Source organism: Scyliorhinus torazame, chromosome 30, assembly GCF_047496885.1.
Source record: "Scyliorhinus torazame isolate Kashiwa2021f chromosome 30, sScyTor2.1, whole genome shotgun sequence".
NCBI classification, from domain to species: domain Eukaryota; kingdom Metazoa; phylum Chordata; class Chondrichthyes; order Carcharhiniformes; family Scyliorhinidae; genus Scyliorhinus; species Scyliorhinus torazame.
The window spans coordinates 10,861,181-10,884,274 of record NC_092736.1 but is presented as its reverse complement, the minus strand read 5'-3'; the positions used below and the strand labels follow the sequence as shown (position 1 = coordinate 10,884,274).

The 23,094-nt window shown below is 46.0% G+C and overlaps 1 protein-coding gene across 1 annotated transcript in view; it reads right to left on the bottom strand.

The window, feature by feature from the left end:
• mpi (mannose phosphate isomerase) overlaps positions 1 to 21,821 on the bottom strand; it is a 28,973-nt gene extending 7,152 nt beyond the window's left edge. Inside the window, exons 1-7 of the mRNA XM_072492799.1 lie at positions 21,790 to 21,821; positions 14,172 to 14,299; positions 13,247 to 13,447; positions 10,581 to 10,722; positions 6,818 to 6,997; positions 3,923 to 4,096; positions 1,112 to 1,320 (exon numbers count right to left, since the gene is read on the bottom strand). Of these exons, the coding sequence (XP_072348900.1) occupies positions 1,112 to 1,320; positions 3,923 to 4,096; positions 6,818 to 6,997; positions 10,581 to 10,722; positions 13,247 to 13,447; positions 14,172 to 14,299; positions 21,790 to 21,805 (1,050 nt within the window). The 5' untranslated portion in view covers positions 21,806 to 21,821. The remainder of the gene's footprint in view (positions 1 to 1,111; positions 1,321 to 3,922; positions 4,097 to 6,817; positions 6,998 to 10,580; positions 10,723 to 13,246; positions 13,448 to 14,171; positions 14,300 to 21,789) is intronic.
• Between the last annotated feature and the right edge of the window lie 1,273 nt (positions 21,822 to 23,094).

The window sequence follows — 23,094 nt, the reverse complement described above, 5'->3', positions numbered from 1 at the left end:
ACAGTCCAAAGATGTGCAGGTTAGGTGGATTGGCCATGCTAAATTGCCCCTTAGTGTCCAAACGGTTAGATGGGGTTACTGGGATAGGGTGGGGGCGTGGGTCTAGGTAGGGTGGTCTTTCAGAGGTTTGTGCTAACCCGATGGGCCGACTGGCCTCCTTCTGCACTGCAGTGATTTTATGGTGGTCTTTACAATCATGAAGGGACTCGATAAGGTCCTTGGGAGAGAAGATGTTTCCATGTGTGGGAAGAGTCCAATTATTTTTTGTAAATTAAGGGACAATTTAGCATGGCCAGTCCACCTACCCTGCACATCTTTGGGTTGCGGGGGCGAAACCCACGCAGACACGGGGAGAATGTGCAAACTCCACACGGACAGTGACCCAGAGCTGGGATCGAACCCGGGTCCTCAGCACCGTAGGCAGCAGTGCTAACCACTGCGCCACCGTGCCATCCCTTTTTGTCCATACATAATAGGCCCTCAACAGAGTGGCTTGCTCAGCCATTTCAGAGGGCAGTCAATCACATTGCTGTTGGTCTGGAGTTACATATAAACCAAACCAAATAAGCACGGCAGACGTCCTCCCCTGAAGAACATTAACAGATCAGATGGGATCTTTGTGCCAATTAATGGCAGTTTCATGATCACCATTAGAGGCAGGCTCTTAATTCCACGTTTTTGTAATGAATTGAATTTAAATTCCACCAGCTGCCAAGGTGGGATTTGAACCCGTGTCCCCGGTGCAATAGCCTGGGCCTCTGGTTTACTTGCCCAGTGAAAATACAACTACACCACCTCCTTCTCTGTTGTTACACAATCTCCTTCGCTACTCCCAACTTCAGAAGGATGCACTCACTCCCGCAGTGTGCTGTCTGTGCACAAAGTCACCAGCTTGAGGTTTCACCGCAGGTCCTACGGTGCAACCTGCTCTCGTGTTGCTAGATCAACATCTCTTCACAAACTAACTTTGGCATCACGGCAAAACGGCTGCACTGCGCCACTAGGGCTGGGACGCAGAGGCGCCAGAAAGATGCATCAGTCAAGGACCACAGAAGGTCAAATATTTGGCAACAGCGCAGTGACAAACTCCGATCAGCAGCTTATGCCATACCTCTATTTTTATCACTGCAAAATCAGGCACTGGAGGGTCGTACACAAAAACGCATGGATCACCAGGATCCCGAACGGACGGGAAGATCTTCGAATTTGCTGGCGCCGGTGTGTAATTGAGCATTTCGCATAGGGTCTGAACGTCAATGAATTTTGGAGTAAGCCCAGCTCGCACAGTGTTATCAGAACATGCCATACATTCAATACAATCTGGAAAAGATAAAAGAAGGTTCATCAGCGCGTGCTAGTATCTCACCAGCAGTTAAAATCAAAATAGCTCACTTATTAGACAGTAGAATCAGAGGTTGGTTACAAAACTGGCAAGAACCCCACAAGATTAAACAGTCCTCTCTCCACCCTCTCTGTAATACACATGTGGAATGAATGTCAATTAAAAGCAGTTACCACTGTTTAAGCCAACTGCTTAGGTCGATAGCTATTAAATGCATTTGCAGTCAGCAGCTTACAAACACTGGCTAAACAGGCGTCAGGTCATAGAATTCATAGAATTTACAGTGCAGAAGCAGGCCATTCGGCCCATCGAATCTGCACTGGCTCTTTGAAAGAGCACCCTACCCAAGCCCACACCTCCACCCTATCCAAATAACCCAGTAACCCCACCCAACACGAAGGGCAATTTTTGGACACTAAGGGCAATTTTGGACACTAAGGGCAATTTAGCATGGCCACTCTACCTAACCCGCACATCTTTGGAGTGTGGGAGGAAACCGGAGCACCCGGAGGAAACCCACGCACACACGGGAAGAACGTGCAGACTCCGCACAGACAGTGACCCAAGCCGGGAATCGAACCTGGGACCCTGGAGCTGTGAAGCAATTGTGCTAACCACTATGCTACCGTGCTGCCCATGTGTGCGTTTACTCACACTTAAGCGGAGGTCAGGGCATGGATCAAACTCAGAGCAATTAGAGGAAAATCTGGGTAAGCTTCTAAAAGTGCAGAGGGTGCAAGGGGCCTCCTGAATGCCTTTAAATCCAGTTTGAAACTACACACGAGTAATACAACCTCCCTGGGGATGCACATCACGTCATTTCAGATTTAGATCAGGATCGGATTCTGGAATAGAAGAGTGGCATTTTTACTGCATAATTTGGCTAACTATTCTTTTTTTATAAAAAAAAGATTCTTTCACGGGGTAAGAGTGTCTCTGGCTCGGCCAACATTTATTGCCCATCCACAATTGCCCTTGAGATGGCAATGGAGTCAATCTCTTGAACTGCTGCAGCCCATGCGGTGTCGGTACACCCGCAGTATTGTAAGGGAGGGGGTTCCGGGATTCTGACCCAGCGACAGTGAAGGAACGGACGATATATTTCCAAGTCAGGAGGGTGAATGGCATGAAGGGGAACCTCCAGGTGGTGGGGTTGCCTTGCATCTGCTGACTTTGTCCTTCTAGGCGGTTCAGGTTGTAAGTTTGGAAGGTGCTGAAAGGAGGCTTGGTGAATTGATGGCAGTGTAACTTGCAGGTGGTACCCACGGCTACCACTGTGCATTTTAAAGCAAGGCCGAAGGGGAAAGTAGTAAAGATATAGGTGAACCCATTCTGAACAGTGCAAATTATTTAAAATGATTCACAGTTCCAGCTGGCAAACATTATTTCCTGCTGTCACCATTATTGACCATGCTGGTGTGACAACATATAACGCTGCTGATTGCCAAGTCAACAATGATACGAATGGGGAAGCACGGTGGCGCTGTGGTTAGCACGGCGGCGCTGAGGACCCGGGTTCGAATCCCGGCCCTGGGTCACTGTCTGGGTGGAGTTTGCACATTCTCCCCACGTCTGCGTGGGTTTCACCCCCACAATCCAAAGATGTGCAGGTTGGGTAGATTGGCCACGTTAAATTGCCCCTTAATTGGAGAAACAATAATTGGGTACTCTAAATTTATTTTTTAAAAAACAAATGATATGAACACAGCACAGGAAAAACAACGAATGACTGAATCCCTGCAGTGCAGGAGGAGGTCATTTCCACCGATCCTCCGAAACAGCCCATTCTACCTAGGCCCATTCCCCCGCCCTATCCCCGTAACCCAGCTAACCTTTGGGCACTAAGGGCAATTTAGCATTGCCAATCCACCTAACCTGCACATCTTTGGACTGAGAGTGGAAATTGGAGCACTCGGAGAAAGCCCATGCTGACACGGGGTGAATCTGCAAAACTCCACACTAAGGCTGGAATTGCACCTGGGTGCCTGGCGCTGTGAGGCAGCAGAGTTAATGCATGCGCGATAACGTGTTAATGTGCATTAACGTTGATGTGGAGATACCGGCGTTGGACTGGGGTGGGCACAGTAAGAAGTCTTACAACACCAGGTTAAAGTCCAACAGGTTTGTTTTGAATCACTAGCTTTCGGAGCGTAGTTCCTTCACCTGATGAAGGAGCTACGCTCCGAAAGCTAGTGATTCCAAATAAACCTGTTGGACTTTAACCTGGTGTTGTAAGACTTCTTATTGGGCATTAAAGTTGTGCAATGCTTAATTCTACTTCAAATTCCTCTCACTGGTCACACGCGAGTAAGTCAAAATAACTCTCCAGACTAGGTTCAAATGGAAAAGGGCAATTAAAGGAATAATGTTTGCTGTTTTCCACATAAATGAGAGCCAAATGGCCACAATTATGCTTTTGTCAAAAATGAGAGTTGCGCAAGGGGGGGGGGGGGGGGGGGGGGGGCGCTATAATGTGTCAATGCCAAACATTAAACAGCCAAACCATTCCACATCATGGAGTTAATAGGTGCCACATATTATTCCTGGCTTGCTATTTCATAAAGGGGCTTCGAGTCTTACCTCCGGAAAGATAAGCGTGGGGTTCATTAGCCCCCAGAAACATGGCTTCCCCGGGTCGCAGTTGGACCACATTCAGAAAGTAAATGACGAAACACCCAACGTCTCCCGGAAACTGGGAATGTAACCGTAGCAACAGTTCACCGTTACTTCCGGTAGTGTCCTTTCCTCCAGCAGCTACAGAGCATGGGACAGATCTGTTAGTTCCGACCTGTGGCATGCACGGTGTAAAACTGTATCATAGCAAGCGAAAAAATTGAAACGGCAAATACCAAAATCTAAAAACATTCAAATGGTACAAATATAAAAGCATATAGTCAGTTGAGGCTAACCTTCCGGATGGCTGCATTTTTCAGCTCCAACGAGGGACCATGCCCGAAACAGAAACTAGACCTTCTTTCCAAAAGTCATTAAGCTTACTGTACAAATTACAGCATTTTTCTGTTTATCTTTGTTTCCTAGGACCTGCAGAATGGGGAAGCTGGGATTGTTCTCCTTGGAGCAGGGAAGGTTAAAATGGAAATCTCATGCACGTCTTCAAAATCATGAAGTTCTTTCCAGTAGATTTTCATAGAATTTCCAGTGCAGGAGGAGGCCATTTGGCCCAGCGCGTCTGCACCGGCCCTTGGAAAGAGCACCCTACTTAAGCCCACATCTCCACCTCATCCCCGTAACCCAGTATTCCCACTTAACCTTTTGGACACTAAGGGGCAATTTAGCATGGCCAATCCGCCTAACCTGCACATCTTTGGACTGCTTTTCCATTCTTACAACCTAAGTGAATAACATTTTACTTCATCTGCCACATTGTTACCCATTTCCTTAACCTATCTACGCCTCTTTGCAGCCTATGCCCTCCTGGTAGCCTGCCTTTCCACCCAATAATAACAATCGTTATTGTCACAAGTAGGCTTACATTAACACTGCAATGAAGTTACTGTGAAAAGCCCCATGTCGCCATATTCCATAACGAGTGGCGGTGAAGACAGGTTTAAGATGATCTTATTGGAACATACAAGATCCTGAGGGGACTTGAGAGGGTGGATGCTGAGAGCATGCTTCCCCTTGGATGGGTGAATGGGTTTGTTTATCGTCACGTGTACCAAGGTACAGTGAAAATTATTTTTCTGCGAGCAGCTCAACAGAACATGAAAAGAAAAGGAAATAAAAGAAAATACATCTCTCCTTGTGAGAGAGATCAGAACTAGGGGGACACAGTTTTAAAAAGGGGTTTCTCATTTAAGGCAGAGACAAGAATAAACTATTTCTCTCAAAGGGTTGTGAATCTTTGGAGCACTCTTTCTCCCCCCCGCCCGAGAGTGCAGGCAGGGTTGATGAACATTTTTGAGGGGTAAAAAGGGGTAGGCGGAATGTGAAGTTGAGGGCACAATCAGGTCAGCCATGGTCTTATTGAATGGCAGGGCCAGCTCAAGGGTCCAAAGAACCTACGCCTTCTTCTAATTTGTACACTTGTGTGGCAGCAAATACCAGAGGAGAGATGAGGAGGATTTGACACAAAGTCATTATAATCTGGAAAGCACTGCCTGAAATGAAAGGTGGAAAGAGATTCAATAGTAACTTCAAAAGCCACTGTTTGCAGATAAGACAATGCATTTAGGCACTGGCAGTCCATGTGGAATGGTCGCACAAGTGGTTAGCACCTGTTGCTTCACAGGGTCCCAGGTTCAATTCCCGCTTGGGTCACTGTCTGCGCGGAATCTGCACGTTCTCTCCGTGTCTGCATGGGTTTCCTCTGGGTGCCCTGGTTTCCTCCCACAAGTCCCAAAAGACGTGCAGGTTAGGTGAGTTGGACATTCTGAAATTTCCCTCTGTGTACCCGAACAGGCGCCGGAGTGTGGCGACTAGGGGATTTTCACAGTAACTTTCATTGCAGTGGTTTTTTTTTCTAAATTTAAAGTACCCAATTATTTTTTTTCCAATTAAGGGGCAATTTATCATGCTCAATCCACCTAACCTGCACACCTTTGGGGTTTTTTCATAGAATTTACAGTGCAGAAAGAGACCATTCGGCCCATCAAGTCTGCACCGGCTCTTGGAAAGAGCACCCTACCGAAGGTCAACACCTCCACCCTATCCTCATAACCCAGTAACCCCACCCAACACTAAGGGCAATTTTGGACACTAAGGGCAATTTAGCAAGACCAACCCACCTAACCTGCACATCTTTGGACTGTGGGAGGAAACCGGAGCACCCGGAGGAAATCCACGCACACACGGGGAGGATCCGCACAGACAGTGACCCAAGCTGGAATCGAACCTGGGACCCTGGAGCTGTGAAGCAATTGTACTATCCACAATGCTACCGTGCTGCCCTCAGGTTGTGGGGGTGAAACCCACGCGGACATGGAGAGAATGTGCAAACACCACACGGACAGAGACCCAGGTCCGGGATTCGAACCCGGGTTCTCAGCACCGTAGTCCCAGTGCTAACCACTGCGCCACATGTCGTCCTCTTCATTAGTGTTAATGTAAGCTTACTTGTGACACTAATAAAAGATTATTACATAATAATGATTATTATTATTATTATTATTATTAAGCAGAACAAGGTCGCACGGCACTACGTGAAGGGAAGGGAGTTCTCCCGATGTCTTGCTCAACATCACTTCCTCACCAACTGGTCATTCATTTTATTCCTACTCAAGAGATCATGCCAAGAGTAAAATAGTTGTGAAATGTATTTGCATAGCAGCATCGCTCAGTGAGACATGCCTGACAGCTGTGATGTGGTAGGTAAATGCAAATACTTAAACAACTCCATTGGTCAACATGCTTACTCATAAAAATAATTCGATATAAACATTAGTTTTGCAAGTGCAAACTATTTTACATTTAACTTTAACCCTGTTCTTCAATCAGATTATTAACGTCACAAACCTTCTTTCAACACCCTCTTCACCAACATGTTCAGCTGATCCACAAAGGTTTTCGTTTCACAGTTCATCATTCTGGTGAAGCACTTTTTTAAAGCAGCAGATACCCGGTGTGGGTCACCCGGGCTGTTTTCAAGGGTTTCGGCAGCTTCATTGCCAATCACTACGTGGAATTCTGGGACATCTGTAACAAAGCGGACGTATCTCGGGGATAAGGAAAAACGTGCAAATCAGACATTTGCTTCAGTTTCCCTCCGAAAGAGAAAGGCAGTCTAATATTTTGGCTGTAATACTTAATCAGAACAATTAGGATGCAAACAAACCAAGTAGGAGATGCAGGCCCCTCGATCGTGGCCGATCTTTTTTGTTTATAAATTTAAAGTGCCACTGTGCCATGTGGCCGATCTGATTGTGACCTCAATCCCACTTTCCCGCCCGCTCCTTCATCAGACGGGAACCTATCTATCTCAGGGCAGCACGGTGGCACAGTGGTTAGCACTGCTGCCTCACGGCGGCGAGGTCCCGGGTTCGAACCCGGCTCTGGGTCACTGTCCGCGTGGAGTTTGCACATTCTCCCGTGTCTGCGTGGGTTTCACCCCCACAACCCAAAGATGTGCAGGGTAGGTGGATTGGCCACGTTAAATTGCCCCTTAATTGGAAAAAATTAATTGGGTACTCTAAGCTTATTTTAAAAAAGGGAATCTATCTATCGCGACCCTAAAAATATTCAATGAACCCATCACCGCTGCTCCCTGGGACGGGAATTCCAACACTCCGAGAAATTTTCCTCACCTCAGTCATAAGCACCCCTTATTTTCAAACCGTGTCCCCTAGTTCTGGTCTCCCCATGAGGGGAAACATCAATTCAGCATCCACCCTATGAAGGATTTTATTTGATCATCTCTCATGGATACAGGGCCAGTCTTTCCAAACTTTCTCCCTACGATAGCCACCCCCATACCAGGTATCAATCGAGTGAACCTTCTCGGAATTATTTCTCATGCATTTATATCCTTTCTTAAATAAGGAGACCAAAACTGGACCCAGTTCTCCAGGTGTGTCTGTACAACTGTAGCATACATCCCTACTTTTGTATTCCATTTCCCTGGCAAACAACATTCCATTTGTCTTCTTAACCACTGCCTGTACCTGCAAGCCAACTTTTTGTGGGTAGTGGAGAGAGAGAGAGTATGAGAAAAGGAGAGAGTATGAGAAAGAGAGAGAGATAGAGAGAGAGAGAAAGTGAGAGGAGTGCGAGAGAGAGTGCGAGAGAGAGTGCGAGAGAGAGTGCGAGAGAGAGTGCGAGAGAGAGTGCGAGAGAGAGTGCGAGAGAGAGTGCGAGAGAGAGTGCGAGAGAGAGTGCGAGAGAGAGTGCGAGAGAGAGTGCGAGAGAGAGTGCGAGAGAGAGTGAGAGAGAGAGTGAGAGAGAGAGTGAGAGAGAGAGTGAGAGAGAGAGTGAGAGAGAGAGTGGGAGTGAGAGAGTGGGAGTGAGAGAGTGGGAGTGAGAGAAAGTATGAGAGAGAGAGAGACAGAGAGACAGAGAGAGAGAATGAGAGAATATCAGCAAAGTTCCTGGACATAATTAATACTGACAATGGCCAAAATGCACTTCTGCAGATTTTACATGAGATGGGGCAGGCTTGGCTGGGAGGATTCGCACAGTTGAATATCGATGTTCAATTTTGTGTACAATCACATTTGCAAGGTATTGGACAATATTATTTGAATGAGGAACCATGAGCCCATACAAGTCATTCTCACCAGGAAACGAGAGGCGAAAGGGCTATATGGTGGGAGGATAAAGAAATAAAGGTCATTAAAGTATTACTTTTTAGTTTGATTTATTAATGGTATACCAATTGACATGGGAAAATATTTTTGCATTAATAAGTTACAAACAGATATCATGGTGTGACTGATAATAAATAGGAAGAACTTGCATTTATACATTGCCTCATTGCCATCCTCAAGTCCACTCCAGGGCTCATCACAGGTGATTAATGAACATTGACTTTAAAGAGGTAAATTCAGCAATCAACGCATCCAGAAAAATACTGCGGATGCTGGAAATCGGAAATAAAAACAGAAAATGTTGGATAAAGACAGCAGGTGTGGCCGCATCTGTGGAGAGAGAAACAGGGTTACCACTTCGGGTCTGTCGGACTCTTCAGAACTGTTCTGTAGAAAGGTCATACACACCCGAAGCGTTAACTCCATTCCTCTCTCCACAGATGCTGCCAGACCTGAGTTTATCCAGCATTTTCTGCTTTTATTGCGTACAGCAATATCTGACACACAGTATATAAATGAATGTCGAGATACACCATTTTGTTGGAATTGTTTGCAGAAAGATTGGTCGGGGCACAAGGAGCACACCTTGCTGTTTCAAATTGGGACCTTTTATTGCCACCTGAGCAGTCAAAGGATGGGTACATCCAACAATGCAGCCATCCCTGATTACTGCACCCGAGTACAAGATGTGCTCAACGCTCAAACCCAAACTCTCAGTCCTGAAAGTAAGAATACTGCTAAAGTGAGCCCGCCCGATCACTGATCGCTCAGAAGTCACAGTGATACTAACAGGACTGAAAACTGCTCCAGAGATTCGAAGTCATAATATGACAGTACATTTAGTGACAGGAAAATATCAGGGAAATCCAATAAATTGGAATGTGCTCTGCTGGTTATATATATTTTTTTAAACTGTTGGAGAACGTAAGCTGCTTAAGGCAGGGGCAGTGTGGTGATGCTAACGCGGGACTAGTGCTTTCGTTATTTTGGTGAGCCTAGAAACACTGTAAACAGATGTTTACCTAAGGCAAGCTGGTAACAGAGAGGAGCATGGTGGCACAGTGGTTAGCACTGGGACTGCAACGTTGAGGTCCCAGGTTCGAATCCCGGCCCTGGGTCACTGTCCGTGTGGAGTTTGCACATTCTCCCCGTGTCTGCGTGGGTTTCACCCCACAACCCAAAGATGTGCAAGTTAGGGGGATTTAACACGCTAAATTGCCCCTTAATTGTAAAAAAAAAAAAAATTGGTTATTCTAAATTTATTTAAAAAAACAGAGGGGAACAGAACTTAAAGGTTTGAATGCGATGTTAGAGATTCAAAGGAGAAGACAAGGCAGATTCACGAAATGAAGGTAATTAAGTTTGACTTCTGAAGAAGCTAGTTCAGAAAAGGGAAGATCAAAAAGGAAAAACTGTGTATCAGGAGGTGGTTCAACAAGGGTTATACAAGGGTAGCTGCTTCCAACCTCAGAGGTTAACTCCAAGCAAGCCGGGTCTGTTAAGAAAGCCTGCCTTCAGAAGCCAGTTGTTTGTTTTACCTCAGAAGCGAAACGCAATTTGAGATATAACTGCAAGGCGTGGTAACGGTTACTGGATTTTTGTTCTAGTTTTTAATTAACGTGTTTGGAACTGGGTAGAGATACTGTGGACAGCCAACATCTTAGTTTAAGGGTACTTCTAGTATTTTGTATTGTTGTTTATTTAATTGTTTAACAAACATTTATTTTATTTTAAATCTTCACAACACACTTGGGACATCATTCTCTGGATTTCAAATCTTTTCTCACATTATGTCAAATTGCAAAATACAGCTGAGGGCAATTGTTTCAACTTTCCCTTCTGGGATTTGGAGTAATACGCGTTCACCATCAACCGTGTTCTTAACATCAGAATGGGGAAAAGGCATACTGTATTATTTATAAGTCAATGATCAAGATTCACTGGAGTTCTTACTAATACATTAGAAATTCTCTTACTTTTCAAAAATCCAATAATTTCCTCAACTGGTCTAAATCCGCACAGCCCTTCAAATGGAGTCAGTGCGATGGCCATTTCTGGTTTGTGATTTTTATCTGGGTAGCGATCTGGAAACTGAGCGTGGAGTTGTACAGCCAGCTCCTGGAAAAGACATAAAGTTGGAAAACTATGAGGAATGCAGCACTGACTAATCTATGAACAATTTAGAAAGAGACTGTACACGTTTTCTAATACAGTAGAGTGTTGATTTCTGTAAACAAAAACCATGTATCGTTTTTCAATGTGATTGAACCCTGAGATATGAGACGGGAACAGAATGAAGCACTTCCAAGTGTAGCAAAAACTTAGCCTCAATATCAATTCATTCTGTCCAAACTGTGGAGTTGTACGTTCCCCCAGTGTCTGTGTGGGTTTCCTCCGGGTGCTCGGGTTTCCTCCCACAGTCCAAAGATGTGCAGGCTAGGTGGAATGACCATGCTAAATTACCCCTTAGTGTCCAAAAAAACATTAGGTGGGGTTACGGCGATAAGTGGGGGCGTGGGCCTAGTAGGGTGTTCTTTCAGAGGGCCAGTGTAGATTTGATGGGCCGAATGGATTCCTTGTGTTGTAGGGATTCTATGATTCTATAACTTTACCCACTCTCTTATTCACCCCGTGTCTGCCTGGGTCTCACCCCCGCAACCCAAAGATGGCAGGGTAGGAAGATTGGCCAAGGGCAGCACGGTGGCGCAGTGGGTTAGCCCTGCTGCCTCACAGCGCCGAGGTCCCAGGTTCGATCCCGGCTCTGGGTCACTATCCGTGTGGAGTTTGCACATTCTCCCCGTGTTTGCGTGGGTTTCGCCCCCACAACCCAAAAATGTGCAGGGTGGGTGGATTGAACACGCTAGATTGCCCCTTGATTCGAAAAAAAATGAATTGGGTACACTAAATTTATAACAAAAAAAGGAAGATTGGCCACGCTAAATTGCCCCTTAATTGGAAATAATAATAATTGGGAACTCAAAACTTTCTCTGCCCCAATTCATCTGCTTCACTATTTTTAGCAAAATGAAAAATGTACACAAATCACATTTCTGATTCTATAAAAAGGAGAAGTGGATATATATTTATATGCTCTTCCACGCTCCTAACTCCAATATGAGGAGAGTACCTCTGAATATAATAATGTAAATAAACATCAGCTATATTTATGACCTCATGTGAAACTGGCCATCAAACTGCATAAGTTAAATTAAGAATAGTCCTGTACTGTGTATTCACCTTCAACTGTGACTGCTTGAACATTACTTCATTTAGGGCCCTTACAGTTAGCAGAGAGATAGAAGACAATCGCGATCAACCAGCTTGTGCTTGAATTAAAAGTACCAGAGGTGAAAGCCAGGCATGTAAACCCTCAAACCCCATTCATACCATTAATATGCAAATAAGGACCATAAACAGAAGCATGCTTGTTGTTTCAGCATTTTTGGAAACACTAATTTAATGCTCAGATGTGTCACATACACATCTAACTAATCTGCACAGTTTGTTGTTATAAGTGGGTGCATGCAGTTAAGTCTGCCCAATTGGAAGAGTACAGACAAAGTGTTGTATGGTTTCCCACTCTGATCAATGTGGGCAATGGTGCAATGCATTCTCTTTCACCCTATACCACCGATTTTGTTGGGGTTACGAATTAAGCGGTTTGTCATCCTACAAAAATGTATTTCTTTTTTTACAAATTGTGTTTAGCCTCCCAAAGAAAGGGCAGTGAAATGTATACGGTCTGATCTATTGGGCAGCACGGTAGCATTGTGGATAGCACAATTGCTTCACAGCTCCAGGGTCCCAGGTTCGATTCCGGCTTGGGTCACTGTCTGTGCGGAGTCTGCACATCCTCCCCGTGTGTGCGTGGGTTTCCTCCGGTTTCCTCCCACAGTCCAAAGATGTGCAGGTTAGGTGGATTGGCCATGATAAATTGCCCTTAGTGTCCAAAATTGCCCTTAGTGTTGGGTGGGGTTACTGGGTTATGGGGATAGGGTGGAGGTGTTGACCTTGGGTAGGGTGCTCTTTCCAAGAGCCGGTGCAGACTCGATGGGCCGAATGGCCTCCTTCTGCACTGTAAATTCTATGATTCTATGATTCCCGCTGTAATCAGAGACCAAACTGGGACTCACGAGGAAACACCTGAATTCATCGTACTTCTGTCAGTCAGACAGACTGTCTTACAGCAGAACACGCACTAGGTTGTGACAGTTTCGCAGAACACGCACTAGGTTGTGACAGTTTCGCATTAACTTACTAACCCATTCTTTACATTACTGCACATCAGCTAAGATATTATTCTGCAACAATAGAACCATTTTCCTGTGGGCAACCGGTCCCACCTTTAAAAGACAGGACATGGGCAGCTGGAAGTGCGTCAACAGTTGGGAGATGGTAATCACACCGTCCAAGATAATAGGTTTTGCTTTTGCACGTGATGTATTTTAGCACAAATGACATTCAGCCTCTGGACTAAGTTTTCCTCTCTCAGAAGTACAGTTTTGTTCAGAATTAGATTCAGGGTGCACAAAAAAATCTGTCCAAAATGAAAAAGTGTACATTCCAGCAAAAACAAAAGCAGTCATCGGCCCAGTTAACGAGGAACACTTTTAAATTCACGATTAACCATGTTTTCACTTACTTTGTTTGGATGGGCTTGAATAGATAATGAGATGTTAACCGATAGCACCTTGAACAGAAAGGGCAGTTGCCCCTGGAAAATATCCTTCACCTTTGACCCCAAACACTCGGGATGCTCGGCAATCCATTCCCCAAGGGTCTTCTGGGAAATTCTGTTGTCGCAGATAATGGCATCCCCTTTAGGATGTGCCCCCATCCATAGCTAACAGAAAACCACAACAAAAACAGCATCACCTTTCAAGCAAGCTAATCATTTCAACATTTTGCCAGATTGCACATTTATTCTGCACATTTTCATGTTCTGGTGTTTCTCATCAGCAGGGTGACACCGTTAAAATTGTAATGTGTTATGAATAATTTCATATGTTCTGTGTTTCCTTTCAAAACTGCCACCTGAATTTATCAACACCCCTTCTTCCACAACCGGAAGTTCACCTTGTGGAGTCTGCACGTTCTCCCTGTGTCTGCGCGGATTTCCTCCGGGTGCTCCGGTTTCCTCCCACAGTCCAAAGATGTGCAGGTTAGGTGGATTGGCCAGGCTAAATTGCCTCTAGTGTCCAAAAGGTTAGGTCGGGTTACTGGGATTGGGTGGAAGCGTGGGCTTAAGTAGAGTGCTCTTTCCAAGGGCCGGTGCAGACTCGATGGGCCCAATGGCCTTCTTCTGCACTGTAAATTCTAAGATAACTTGCATGCAGAATTGACATTTCAGTAAGTGGGACAGTCTCTTCCTTCTCCTTCAGGTACCATGCCTTAAGAGGGCATTGATCACCATGGACTTCCATTGGATTGGTGCATGATTACGCTTGGCAAAGTACTGAGGTGGTACACAGGTAATTGACAGCACAACCCTTGTTGTAAGCGGACCTCCCACTCAAAATAACAATCTTGGATTTTGTTTGCGTAAAGCGAAGTGAACAAAAGAATACCTCGGCATAGGGTTTCTCTTGCTCAACAGCTACAGTTGGATCGTCGCTTAAAGTGAGTTTTGCCACCTCGCTATCCAGGCCAACCTTCCCCCAGGCGTAATGCTGCACAGCACACTTCAACGGGAACACTGGGAAAACAAAAGATTGAAGATTTCTATCAGTCTCCAAATTATAGCGCAACACTAAAGATACTTGATCTCCAAATTGTCGGATCTAGGCTATGTGAGGAAACGTAGGTAGTTTTAAATAATCCCTATTTGTATTTGTGGGTATTAGAAATGGGATGTAGCTTTTACGTTTAATTTTGTGTTTCTTTATTTGAAAGGGTTTGGTTTCGATGCATATTGTAATGAGCTTCACAACATGAAAGCAAACAGGGTTTAAAGGAGAACTAGGCTGTTGCTTAGCAACCAAGGGCCACACGAAGGACAGGAAGAACTTTTGAGTTAGTTGTAACCTAGAGCCAGGAGACGCTGGACAGGACAGGGGAACTGCAGAAAGTGGACTTCTCTAAAGAGCAGAAGAAAGTCCCAAAAACCAGTGAGTGGGGGCAAAGAAATGTCAGGAAGACAGTTACGTTAGAGATACAAAGAACAAGAAGTTGAACAAGGTCCTGTACGGGGGAATTCAAGTAAAAGTGCTTTGTGTTAGAGAAACAGCTGCAAGAAACAGATTTAAAGTTGGCTCGGTGAGAAGCCAGACATCAGAGGCAAATCAAACGTTTAGAGACATCTTAATACATCCTGTGAAGTAGTTGTGTTCGGTTGGCATAGCTGCGCACCTGAGAGATAGTATAGAAACTTGAATGCATGTGGCAATCCAAGGCAGAGGAATACCAAAAGGAGAGACTGAAATCCTGGAAGTGGATCCTTGGTGAAAGCATCTGGGAGAAAGCATTGTTTGGGGAGAAGGTTTCAAACATATTCGAGTGTGGAGTTTGGAAACACTCGTGTGAAAGTCAGAGTTCCATTGAGACCAGTTGGCTCACAATATGGCAAGCATCTGACGGGATATGATGAGAAATCCACAGACGTCGTATTGAATGGCATCTGCCACTTGGTTTTCAGAGTGCAGTGTGTCTGACCACATTTTGCCTATCGGTTTGCTGTGCATGCACGGAGAACATTAGAGCACAAGTTTTGCAACTTGTGCTACTCTTATAAATCTGTAGCTGGGGTGAGGGAGTATTGCACGAGTGTTAATCTTTTCTCGTTTAATGAATCTTTTACCCTTTTGTTGAGTTAATTGGCAGCCCGACAACTCTCTCCATCCAAGTCTCCAAACAAAAAAAAAGTTATGGGGCACGATTCAGCCACCGCATTGCGGTTCAGGTGAATCCAGCGAGAGCCTCAAATTGGGCACCATGCCAGACTAACTGCAAGTCACCCGACCTGCTCCGCCAGGTGCATTCTGGACCTTGCCGCCCGGGACGTGATCCAGATCAGCATATTTAAATGAGCCATTTGGATGCCCAATGCATCTGGCGGCCAGGAGTCAACGGCAGTGCCTGCGAAACCTCAACTGGGTGCCGTTTAGCACTGATTTCCAGAAACATGGACCAGGCGTGATGACACCTCGGGGGGGTTTTGCAGGCCATTAGAGACCCTGGGCGGTCACGGATAGGGAAGGGTTGCACCCTGGCACTCGGGCACTGTCAAGGTGAGCGGATGGCACCGTCAGGGTGATCAGGCGGCACTGCCAGAGGGCCTTGCCCAATAGATGGGGTTCCAGGGGCCACAAGATTGGATGGGGGAGAGGCAGCCTCACGGCGCCGAGGTCCCAGGTTCGATCCTGTCTCTGGGTCACTGTCCGTGTGGAGTTTGCACATTCTCCCCGTGTTTGCATGGGTTTCGCCCCCACAACCCAAAGATGTGCAGGGTAGGTGGATTGGCCACGCTAAATTGCCCCTTTATTGGAAAAATGAATTGGACACTCTAAATTTATTTTAAAAAATGATTGGGGGGTGGAGGCGTGGGGGGGGGGGGGAGGGAGGGCCTGAAAGGGAGTGGGGGAGGGTGCAGAGATCAGGGCTGCTGGTCAAAACATCGCCCCAATCTGAGAGTAGTCGTTTCTGCCAGCGCGTTCAGCTCGTCCATGCTCTATCGAGCCAGAGTTCTGCTATGGGGCCTGGCTGCCCAGTAGTAACATCAGCTGGGAATGGAACAGTTAGATGATACAGGACTCGGTTTTAGCTTTCCGACCACTTGCGCAGTGTGAAAGCTGCAAATCTACATTGAACAATACAAAAGCATAATTTGAATGTGTTTACCAGTCAAACAGGACATTTTAGTTTGCCCCTCCCAGTTGCAACCAATCTCCGGGTTAATATTTGCATTAGACAAACCAGGAGGGAGGTGCTCGAGATTAGAACACTTCTCACCCCGATGTTCTTGCACAAGTTAAACTGCCAGTAGCAGGGCCATGATTAGTCGATAAGTACATGTTCTTATAAAGTCCAGGAATGTGGCAATGGTGGGCAAGAGGTCTTCACAACATGGATCTACCCAACAGCCAGAGTCTTGCTGCAAAAAGCTCATTGAACGGGAAAGGTTGAAAGCCATTTACAAAGGCACATGTTGACACAAAATTTACCTTAAATACTGATAATCAGAAGGAAGGTTTGTGGTATTGTGGGGAGTGTCTTATGCAAGATTTTTGAGAACATGTTTGTATTGCTATGCCCAAACAATTGCAAAATCTCTGGAATCCCAGGAAATAAAAGTCTGTTTTATGACTTAATCAATCCCCATCACCTAATCCAATATGTACCAGGCGGAAAAAAAAACCTGGTAATAAACTATGAATTATTTAATGATGGAACTTTGCGGTAATGGTGTTGCAATTATTAATCTTTACCTGACGGTCACTGAGCATCCATACAGAGCATATTAACACTGACCGCTACTCCAACCGCAAAAGCAAAATTAAAATAAATACACACCCTGCAATAATTACAGAAGCGTAATCTTACCCATGAGTCACAAGTGACATGCAAAATCCAACTAGCTGCCTCAGTGAGTGACTGCAGGCACACAGACCAGGTCTAATCTGAACTTTGGTGTTAGCAGGTGGAGCAATTGGGCTGCTACGTTTGAGCTCAGGACGATCACTACTCAAGTAACTCCCACACATCACACTGACAGGTCAAGGCACAAATCAAATTCAATTGTGCTGCCCTCTGCAGTTGATTAGGCCTGGGGAGAGTCAGCACCTTGATCTTCAAGCCCTTAATCAGGTGATTTCTAAGTCTCCCTGTTTGTCAACCCATATCATGCCTTACTGAACTTTTACAGGCCAGATTATTCCATTCGCACTATATCACAAGGTAGCTGTCAGAGCGAATACAAGTTATTCAACCTTATTGCACTTACTGAACGCTTAAAATACATTACCAACTTGATATTGCACCAAATGATCTTAAAAATCTGATCTGAGCTCCATTGCTCGGATACATCCTTGGAATCAATCCAGACAGTCTCATTCATGTATCTAGAACATGTTTGTATTCCAAGTTGATGAACAAGTCTATTGTAAACTTGCTCAACTGAGAACCTTCCAAACAATATGTCCAAGTGTTTGCCCACTATGGACAAAGCACTGGAAACTTTTCACAGCCCTTCTTTGCTTATATGATTACAGAATTACTTCATGGCAATTTTTCTTTAAAAAAAATTTTTTACTTTTCTTTATTTCATCTACTTCATAGGCTGCATTTTACTGCTGGCCGTGCGGGCAGACTGTCTGAATGCTCTTCACCGCTTTTCTAGTTCCATGTAACCAAAGAATCTGGAAGCCAAGGTTGCCAGTTCTGACTAATATTTGCTATGTGGTCTTCAATGCTCGTGCAGACATGTTTTCCATGCCAACGTTCTGTCCTGTACCTCCGCAATGAACGTTTTGCCTGTCACTCTCTAAAATATCTCATAGATCCACAATAAAAACAAGCTATGACTGAATTATAAAGCCTACAGGATACTGGAATTACAAAAGATGCCCTTTGTACCAGGAATTTATATAGGCAGGGAAAAAGAACAGACAATTACATTAAAACGTCTTTCTAATCAAGTACAGAACACGATTAACGATTCTCAAGAACCTAACACTGCAGACTCCCTGTTCACTGACTTTAAAAATTCAAATTAGGGGTGGCACAATGGCGCAGTGGTTAGCACTGCTGTCTCACGGCACCAAAGACCCGGGTTCAATCCCGGCCCCGGGTCACTGTCCATTTGGAGTTTGCACATTCTCCCCGTGTCTGCGTCGGTCTCAACCCCATAACCCAAAGATGTGCAGAGTAGGTGGATTGGCCACGCTAAATTGCCCCTTGTATTGTTCTGTATAAAGTCCAGACAGATTGTTTCATACATGAAAAACATGGGACATACGATAGACATGCAATGTAAATAGACAGACATCAGGTGAAGCATAGGGAGTGTAGTACAACTCAGTAGAGAAGATGCGTGGAGAGATCAGTTCAGTCCATAAGAGGGATGTGGTTGATTTATTATTTACTCATATCTGGTCTAGAATTTAGTCGACACTCCGCATGCCAGTATGGATTTAAAATGCTTCAGATAAATTTTAATTTATTTGCCTAGCCGACATCAACTGATTACATGTTACCAAGCCCCAAAGCGTAGCCTTTGTTCCATTGCCCCCTTGACAATGGGCAGTTACAATCTCACTCATTGCTTATAAATGTTTTGATTAAATTAAGGATGCACGAGGGCCATGGATCTTTTCTACCCATCTGCCCCAGAACTGAAGGCCTTGGTTTAACATCTCATTTGCACCTCTGGCACTGCCGCACTCCCTTCCATCCCCTATAACCTTTGACTCCCTGTTCAGCCTTAAAATATTCACTGGTCTCTGGGGAAGAGATTTCCAAGACTAATGACTGTCCAAGAGAAAATATTTCTCTTCATCACCACCTTAAATGGGAGTCCCGTTATTTTTCATAGAATTTACAGTGCAGAAGGAGGCCATTCGGCCCATCGAGTCTGCACCGGCCTTTGGAAAGAGCACCCTACCCAAGCCCACACCTCCACCCTATCCCTGTGACCCCACCTAACCTTTTGGACACTAAGGGGCAATTTATCATGGCTAATTAACCTAACATGCACATCTTTGGACTGTGGGAGGAAACCCACGCACACGCGGGGAGGATGTGCAGACTCCGCACAGACAGTCACCTGAGGCCAGAATTGAACCCAGGTTCCTGGAGCTGTGAGGCAGCAGCGCTAATCACTGTGCCACCTTGCCTCCCTAAACTGTGTTCCCCTAGTTCTAGTCTCTCCCACTAGTCTCCCTAAACTGTGTTCCCCTAGTTCCAGTCTCTCCTTCTTGGCCTGTCAATTCCATTCAGGATCTCATATGCTTTATAAAAAAAAAGAATCACCTCTCATTTCTCATGATCCTATCAAATGGCAGAGCCGGCACGACGGGTCTAATAGCCAATTCCTGCTCTTAATTCGTACGTCCCTTGGAAGTATGTTAACATCAGATGGACAGCACGACCAAGGAATAAGAAGAAGGATTTGAATGGCCAAAGACATTCAAGAAATGAAAAGGATTATGTTCGGCTCAAAATTAGCCATGAGCACAAAGCTGAGAATCCTGGAACTACATCACAAGAGGTTTGGCATAGGGAAGCGAGTGTCGGACAATCAGTGAAACAATGCAGAGATTGGATTTGGATTTTGTTTATTGTCACGTGTACCAAAGTACAGCGAAGTATTTTTCTGTGAGCAGCTCAAACAGATCATTAAGTACATGAAAAGAAATGGAAATAAAAGAAAATACATAATAGGGCAACACAAGGTACACAATGTACTACATAACACTGGCATCAGGCGAAGCATGCGGGGGTGCAGTGCTAATGAGGTCAGTCCATAAGAGGGTCGTTTAGGAGTCTGGTAACAGCGGGGAAGAACAGAGACTGCAGAGTTGCGTGTTTTGAGGCAAATAATGATGACTTCTTGGGACAGGTCACGCTACACGTTAAGAGGTACAAGTAAAGTCTGCAATCAAAGAACTCTGCTGTCCTAGGGAATGTCTTGGGCAAGCAATAAGAAAGCAAGATTTGGAAAAGTCTGACGCTGATAGTGAAAGAGATCAAGGTGGACAAAGAACCATCTTTTTGCAACTACCAACAAAGATGATCTGCGTCTCAAAGGCAAGACTAACACAGAGGTCTATGGTCTCCAGTGCTCTCTCAGGGAATGGTAGTAGACAATCAGTAGACTCCCTGCAGTTCAGAAGGAGGCCATTCGGTCCATTGAGTCTGCAACCGCCCTCTGAAAGAGCACCCCAACCAGGACTACACCCCCACCCGATCCCTGTAGCCTTGCAACCCCAATTAGCATTTGGACACTAAGGGGCAATTGAGTATGGCTAGTCCACCTAACCTAACCATCTTTGGACTGTGGGACCCTGGAGAGAGTAGGGGAGACTGTAGAATTCACTACCACAGAATATAGTCAAGGCCAAAGCACTGCATGCTGTCAAGACGGAGTTAGATATAGCACTTGGGGCAAGAGGGTCAACGGATATTGTTTGGGGGTGGGGGGGGAAGACGGCGGTTGAGTTGGATGATCAGCCATGATGATAATGAAAGGCGGCAGAGTGGCACTATGGTTGGTTGGTTTGCATTGCTGCCTCGCAACTCCGGGACCCAGGTTCGATTCCGACCAGGGTCGACTGTCTTTGTGGAGTTTGCGTGTCCTCCCCGTGTCTGCGTGGGTTTTCTCAAATAACGATAAGTCTTGGGACAGGGCACGCTACACTTTAAGAAGTGCTAGTAAAAACTGAGACCAAAAGAACTTTGCTGTCCAAGATCAGGAAGGGCCTACTAGGAGTGTCTTGGCCAACCAATAAGAAAGCTTCCTCTCACAGTCCAAAGATGTGCAGGTAATAATAATAACCTTTATTGTTACGAGTAGGCTTACATTAACACGGCAATGAAGTTACTGTGAAAATGCCCTAGTCGCCACATTCCGGCGACTGCTCAGGTACACAGAGGGAGAATTCAGAATGTCCAATTCACCTAACAGCACGTCTTTCGGGACTTGTGGGAGGAAACCAGAGCACCCGGAGGAAACCCACGCAGACACGGGGAGACCGTGCAGACTCCACACAGACAGTGACCCAAGCCGGGAATCGAACCTCGCACCCTGGCGCTGTGAAGCAACAGTGCTAACCACTCTGCTGCCATAGGTGGATTGGACATGCTGGATTGGCCCTAGGTGGGATTACAGGGATAGGGCAGGGGGATTGGGTCTAGCATGGGGCGCCCTTTCAGAGGGCTGGTGCAGATTGGATGGGCTGAATGGCCTCCTTCTACACTGTGGGGATTCTACGAATAGGCTCGAGGGGCCGAAAGGCCTGCTCCTATTTACCATACCCAGTAGGGGAGGGACGGGGTGTAAGCCTGGATTTTGTGCAGGGTTAACACTGCAGAGGTGACAAGCCTGTCTGACAGGACAGAGGCCTGCAGCTACCTCTGCGCCTCCCTTAAAACGCCATCCTCCCTCATAACTACTACCTCAGCGCCGCCAAAGGCCCGTGGCCGCGATAAAGGAATCCGCCCTTCCCCTGGCCGGAGCCGGATTCCCCTCACCTGTCGCCGCCGCCATTGCCCAGCCGGATCTGCGCCTGCGCGCCGCCCCGCCCGTGACGTGAATCCCGCGCTGCCTGCCGGGAGTTGTAGTCCTCCTTCGCTAAAAGGGGGCGGGCTGCCCCCAGAATGGACCTGTAGCCCTGCTGTCGGTGCTTTCATAATACCCACAGAGCTGAAGGAGGACATTTGGCCCATCGGGTCTATACCGACCCTCACAAAGATAACCCAGCCTCACCTGTAGCCCACAGTTTTTTTTCCCAATTAAGGGGCAATTTAGCGTGTCCAATCCACCTACCCTGCACATCTTCGGGTTGTGGGAGTGAGACCCACGCGGACGCAGGGAGAATGTGCAAACTCCATACGCACAGTGACCCCGGGCTGGGATCGAACCAGGGTCCTCAGACCCTTGAGGCAGCAGCCATAAGCCCACCTAACCTGTTAGACACTAAGAGCCAATTTTAGCCAACTAACCTTCACATCTTTGGACAGTGGGAGGAAACCGGAGCACCCGGAGGAAACCTATGCAGACACGGGGAGAAGGTGCAAACTTCACACAGTCACCTGAGGTCCCATGGCACTGTGAGACAGCAGTGCTAACCACTGTGCTGTAAGATTCTTTGGAGTGATGGTCCTATGTAAGCATCCATGATCTTTCCATTTGCCTCACCTGATTTTATATTGTTGAGAAAATATTACATTTATCTCATCATTTATCACATTCTCAGGACCTCCTAAGCCAATGAGCAATCATTTCAGTGAACAAGTTATGTAATGCCACGTTTGTTACATAGGCAAAGTGACACACAACCTATGCACAATAAAGCACCACAAATATTAAATTATCAACTTTTTTATCGGGAAAAGTGTTGGTCAGAACATTAGGGCAGGGGTTCTCCATCCTTTCACACCAGCAGGACTCTCTGGTCCCACTGCAATGAATGGGAGTCCTGACTGACTTGTCACATTCTCCCTTCTCGCTAAGTTGTGGGGGACACTGGGGTCAGAAAATCCTGGCTTAGATTTTCCTTCTCTGAATATAGAATCCATACAGTGCAGGAGGCCATTCAGGCCTTCGAGTCTGCACAAGCCCTCCAAAAGAGCACCCTGCCTAGGCCCGCTCTCCCGCCCTATCCCTATAACCTGCAGCCCCACCTAACATGAACACCTTTGGATTATGGGAGAAAACCAGAGCACCCAGAGGAAACCCACGTAGACACGGGGAGAACATGCAAACTCCACAGTCACTGAAGGCTGGGATTGAACCCAGGTCCCCGCTGCTGTGAGGCAGCAGTGCTAACCACTGTG